General features: G+C 35.4%; 1 protein-coding gene across 1 annotated transcript; it reads left to right on the top strand.

Moving 5' to 3' along the window:
- Positions 1–4,844: 4,844 nt before the first annotated feature.
- LOC141812743 (zinc finger BED domain-containing protein RICESLEEPER 1-like) lies at positions 4,845–5,381 on the top strand. Its single transcript, XM_074700742.1, has one exon. It carries the CDS (start codon positions 4,845–4,847, stop codon positions 5,379–5,381), a length of 537 nt encoding a protein of 178 aa, XP_074556843.1.
- Positions 5,382–6,238: the final 857 nt, after the last annotated feature.

The following is a 6,238-nucleotide window of genomic DNA, read 5'->3' on the forward strand; positions in this document are numbered from 1 at the left end:
TTACTGATAAGCTGTAATCATATGAGTGATGCAATGTCATCTTAAAATGTGAGGGTCCAATTCTCACTTTGACTTTGCGACTAACCTAAAGGAGTGCGTTGTCTACATGAAGTGTTGCACCAATAAATTCTGACTACTATAGTAAAGAATGACTAACCTATAAGGATACATCATCCACTCAAAGAAGCACCTTGACTAAATTCGATGATTATGCTTTAAAGACAACTTCCTCAACGGAGACTAGACTACTTGAAGTTAGAAGTGTAAACGAGTTAAGTCGCTAGTGAATTACTCAGGACTCGGTTAAAAAAAATTCATTTGAGTTTGTTCAATTAAGTTAACAAGCTGAGCTCGAGTCTGATTTCGAATTTGAAAATATTATCGAGTCAAATTCGAATTTAAAAATATTTGGTTTGTGAGCTTGCGAACATGTTCATGTTCATTAAGAGGCCCATGAACATGTTCGTTAAGAGGCTCATTTCTCATCTACAGCCACACTGCTGCATCATCATTGATCAACCTTCATCTCATTTGATCTCATCTTCTCCTCTTTCTGACCTTTAACTTATATCTTCTTTTCTTTGGTTCTTTCCTTTTCTCCCATCTACCGTTGCACTGCTGCCCTCATTATCGACTAACCCTCATCTCATCTTCTTCTCTTTCTCACCTTCAACTTATATCTTCTTTCTCAAATTCTTTACTTCTCTCCCATCTACTGCTGCATCGCTGCCTCTTCGTCGACCAACCCTGATCTCATCTTCTTTCTTTCTCACCTTCAACTTACATCTTCTTTCTTTCTCACCTTCAACTTATATATATATTCTCACCCTCATCTCATCTATTTTTTATTCACCTTCAGATTCCATACATTTCTTTCTTAGAAAAAGAATCCATGAGTCTCATCCCTCTCCTTGGCCTATCTATAAAGGCGCCAAGTAGATTCTCATATTATTATCTAATAAAATCTTCCCCCTTATTTTATAAAATATAGTTGTTGTTTGTGCTATGAAAATTTGGAAATCTGGAATTGAAATCCAACACATTCTTGTTCTGTTGCTAGCCTACTGATGCATGTTAGTTTATTGTAAAGTTTATTTTTTTTCCTCCAATTGAAAACAGTTGCAGTATTCCCAATCTGCTATGATTAGCAACTATTAGTCATGAAATTAATATGATATTGGACCATTAATTATTTTATTACTTCTCGTCATGGCAAATTATATGTTTTAGTATAAACTAAAATAGAATTGTGGTTTGAATATCTATAAATATTTGTCAAAACTTTAATTTTTAATGTGATTTTGTGGTTTTAATACTGGCTCTATTCACTAATGTTATAATATTACTGATGTAGTGATTAACTTCTGCATTTTAATGTGTAGTGAGCTAAAAAAGGAAGAACAATCCAATGCTAACTCCGCACTTGTCAATTGAAGATTTAACCGCAAGTCCTATTTTGGGAGAAATTGAACCTTCAGCAAATAATAACCAATGAAGCAACTCAAAACAATAATGTGCAGCAACTCGAGACCATTGAAGAAGAGGATGAAAGTCCATATGCTCCAAAGAAATAAAACGAACATCAAAGCATGGGTTGACTTTAAAGAGGTTACTCTTCTAGATGGAACAACAAAGGTTGAATGTATTTATTGCAAACATCAACTCATAATGAAGAAGACTGGTGTTACATCCCATTTTTTGAGGCACCTCAAGGGTTGTATGAGGAAGCAAATTAGTGAGAAAGGTAAAAAAATATTACTATCTCTACAACTATATATTGTTGAATTATAAATTGTCAATATTGTGTAGAATTTCAAGTATGATCATTGGAAGATAAGGGAGATTCTTTCTCACATGATCATTGTTCATGAGTTGTCATTCCTTTTCTCAGAATATGAAATATTCAATTTATTGATGAGGACTGTTACTACTTCCTATTATCAGAAAATTAGTCGTGCTACATTGTCACACTAATAAAACAAATTTTGAATTAACTAAGAAAAAGATTGCATATCTTCTTATAAAATTGAGAAGATAAAAGTTATGGAATCATTAAAAGATGTGAATAGGGTTAGTGTGTTAGGAAGTATACTGAAAAGACTAGCTCTTTTGTATATAAACATTTATGAAATAAAGTATCATGTTTTGGTCAAATGATTGCAATAGTGTATTTTACAATAAAGTCCTCTTAATTTACATTGTAGATAACTTGGTGTCTGTGAGACACAGAAGACCATGATTATCGGTCCCTTGTGAATTATAAACTAAGGCTCACAACCAAGATGACTTTGGACAAACCATCGGGAACGGTTGTAGTGTAATTCGGTGACTGTCTGTCTTGACTGTAGAATTACACTAGTGCACTTTGTGTGTATTGAGTAGGACCATTGAGGTTGTTCGATTTACACTGACTCGCAAATTGAACAAGACCTCTGTTATTATAATTATGCACTCTTAATCCCGATGTAATAAATGGGCACCTATACTTAGTAATTATTGCTTTGATTTACCAAAGGGTGAGATCTTTCCGTCAGATCAAATATTCTCGGTAAGTTGGGTGATGTTACTATTTATACGGTGTGCCATTAATTATAGAAGGAATCCGTGTCCCAGTAGGGCTGATGATGTCCCCTTGGAGAGCTCATAAGGATTGTCAAGTCAAATCTTGCAAGTGGACTTGGTCCGGCTGACAATAAGGTTGAGTGGTACTATTCAAGGTCTTAGATGTCGATTATTGAGTTGTCAGTGAACTCAGATAATTGACGGACATACGATATCTTAAACACGGGGAGCAATGCATAAAATAATAAGAAGGAACCCATAACGTAATTTGGGGATTGGATTGGTAGTGCAACAATGATCCTCTAGTGGAATGGATCGTTGTTGATGGATGTAGGTGTGTATTCGGGGTTGAATACGGGATCCGAAACCCATCAGAAGGCCAGATCCAATACCTCCTCGAGGTCCCCACTGTAGCCTAAAGACATCTTCAAAAGGATGCAATCAAACGGATGAGATTAGTTCTCAGCCGTCGGATGAGATTTAATCTCAACCGTTGGATGAGATTAGTTCTCGACCGTAGGATGAGTTAATGGATGAGATCAGCTTGTATCCGTGGGATTAGATCAAGTTGCATCCATTGGATCGAAATAAATAAAGAGGAATAGAAGAGAATAGATTAGAACCGTTGGATGAGATTAAGTCGCGTCCGATGGACGAGATCTCTCCGGTTCGGTTTTAATTCTCTTTGGAAGGAAGAACCGGTTCACGAGGTGAACCAGGTATGGTTCAATGAACCACACGCCCAAGGGAGTTAATCATGGCCATTGGATCAAGGAGATTAAGTTATATTAAAGGAGATTATATCGTAACCGTTAGATGAGATTAAGTTGCATCCGACGGATGAGATCTCTTCGGTTCGGTTTTATTTTCTTCTTTAATATAAAGTTGGTTCAAGGATTGAACCAAATCTCATCCATAGGTGGCCGGCCACTTAAGATAAGGTTTGGAATTATTTTTTAAATAATTCTGAAAAGATCTAACGGCTAGAAACCAAGCAAGACAATCTAAAGGCCAGGATTTAAGAAGTTTCTATAATTTAGAATTGGTTCGCGGAATCAATCAAAATTAAAGAAAAATTTTGAATTGGCAAAGAGAGCTTGGTCTTGGGCGTGAGGCTATAAAAGAGGGGAGGGGGTGGACGGCAAGAGCAATCAAGAAAGAAGAAGAGAAACCGAAACGATTTCGGAAACTCCTCCTTCTCTTCTAGTTGCCGCCGCCCCCTTCCCTTTTCTTCTTCCTTTTCTTTTTCTTCTTCTTCCACCGCCCCCTTCTCCTTCTTCTCTTGAGGTGGCCGAACCTCCTTCCCAAGGTGGTGGCCGGATCCTAGCAAGGAGACGAGACAAGGCGAAGCTGCTGCGAGAAGAAGAAAGGCGATCCAAGGTTTCTTCATCCGGAGGTTGCAGTCCTTAAGTTCTGGAAGATCGTTGTCCACCCAACGTCCAGGAAGAAGATAGGAATACAGCGGAAGGCTCCGAGGTTATCAACAAGGTTCGGGTATGATTTATTTTTCCGCAGTTTTTTTTTTGTACCTAGAACTAGTCGTAAACCGTAGATAGTAATTTAGGAATCGGCGATCCTGAAGGATCGATTGACTTAGTCTTTTGTAGACTTTGTCAATTGATCCAGGCGGGATAAAATTTTTGTCCTGTGGGGTTCTATGCTTTTCGGAGCGGATAGAATCCGGAACATAGGACGGAGATCCAGAACGCCAACATTTTTGGGAGTCAAATCAGAAGGTTTTGTATATGATTGTCACTTGTCACTATGTGGACTCTAGTTGGAATTTACAAAAGTAAAATTTAAAATTTTTAGATGTTCCTCCACCTCATAATGATGTTTTCATTTGTGATGTATTAAATAAGTGCTTGGTTGAATGGGGAATTAAAAATAAGGTATGATCATTTATAGTTGATAATGCTAGCTATAATGATGTAGTCGTGAGGATGTTGAAGGATAACCTCTTATGTAAAAACAATCTTCCTCTTGGTGATAAATTATTTCATGTAAGATGTTGTGTACACTTCTTGAATCTTTTTAATGTGAGATGTTGTGTACACATCTTGAATCTTTTGGTGCAAGATGAGTTATTTGAGATTCAATATATTATTTTTAATGTGAGTGAAAGTGTGAAACACATAGCTGCCTTAGAGACTTGTGTTAGTATATTAGTGAAATTTCAAAGTAATTGAGACTATCTTCAAAGAAGCTTGTTTTGGATTATTGCACCAGGTGGAATGCAATAGTTTGCATGTTATTGGTTGCTTTAGACATTTTTCCTAGATATGTACTATGTAGCAAGGGATGCAGCTTATACTTTTTTGCTAAGTGAGAAGGATTGGAAGAAGGTTAGTATTGTTTGTTCATTTCTTGAGCAATTTAATGAAGTAACTCATCTCATTTTAGGAAGTGAATATCCTACTTCTAACTTGTTCCTTATTGAACTTTACACCATAAAAAAGTTGTTAGATGAAGCAAGTGTAGATGAAGAAAGTTTCATGGTAGAAATGGCTAACAAGATGAAAGCTAAATTTGATAAATATTGGGGTGATAGCGACTTATTGATCTCTATAACAGTAGTGTTAGATTCAAGGAACAAGATGAAATTAATTGAATGGTATTTTTCGGAGATCTATTCTGCTAGTGATGCAATTGAACACATTTCTACAGTTTGTGAGACATTGCACATGTTGTACAATGAGTATGTTGAAGCTCATAAAGCTAATGTTGATAACAACAATATTCAAGGTGAACCTCAAAAAGAAAGTTTAATTGGTCGGAGCAATTTAAATGGAAGAGGAAAAGGTAAAGTAAGGACATAATTTTCTAGTTATATTAAGAATGTTGATAGTATTGAGCAAATAAAATCTGAATTAGATGTGTACTTAGATAAAAGGTGTATTATTTGTGAAGATGAAATTGACTTTGATGCATTATCATGGTGGAGAATTAACAATTTAAAGTTTAGGATTTTATCAAAAATGGCTTATTATATACTATCAATTCCGACAACTACAGTGGCTTCTGAATCAACTTTTAGTGCTGGTGGTAGGGTAATTGATCCTCATTATATCTCTTTGGACACAGATACAATCCAAGTATTACTTTGTGCATTAGAGTAGTTACGTTGCATGCTCATTATGGAATCAAGAGAAAAAAATTCAAAGGTGTGTACATAAATATCCTATTTAATTAGTTGTTGACTTGCTTCCTTATGATCTACATATTGTTTTGTTCATATCTAAATATATTAGACTAAAAAATCAAATTAGTCTCAGCCATTTATGTATGATTTCATGATTGTTTGGTTTCCCTTTCATCACTTACTATGTCAATCTATTTTCTTGTCACAAATTGATTTACATGAATGATAAGTTGGATAAGTAGGCATGTTAGGCTTTGACTTAAATTGCCTGAATGCTTATCGACTCCAACTCTTATTTGTTTTAGATTGCTTAAATGATCATCACCACTGCATGTCAGTAGTGGTCAAATTTGAATTGAGATGAGTTGAATACAATGCTTAGAAGTTTATATATTATTTTGTTCATGTATAAATGTCCAATTTTTTGATACTATGTATGTAAAAGGAAAAATCAGAGATTAAAGAAATTCAATTGACTTAGATGCTACTTTCATTATCACCTTTCAAGAGGTATTGATAAAGTCATCATTTTAT

Source organism: Curcuma longa, chromosome 19, assembly GCF_044706935.1.
Source record: "Curcuma longa cultivar G26 ecotype Majalengka, Jawa Barat chromosome 19, ITB_CL_G26_1.1, whole genome shotgun sequence".
NCBI lineage: Eukaryota > Viridiplantae > Streptophyta > Magnoliopsida > Zingiberales > Zingiberaceae > Curcuma > Curcuma longa.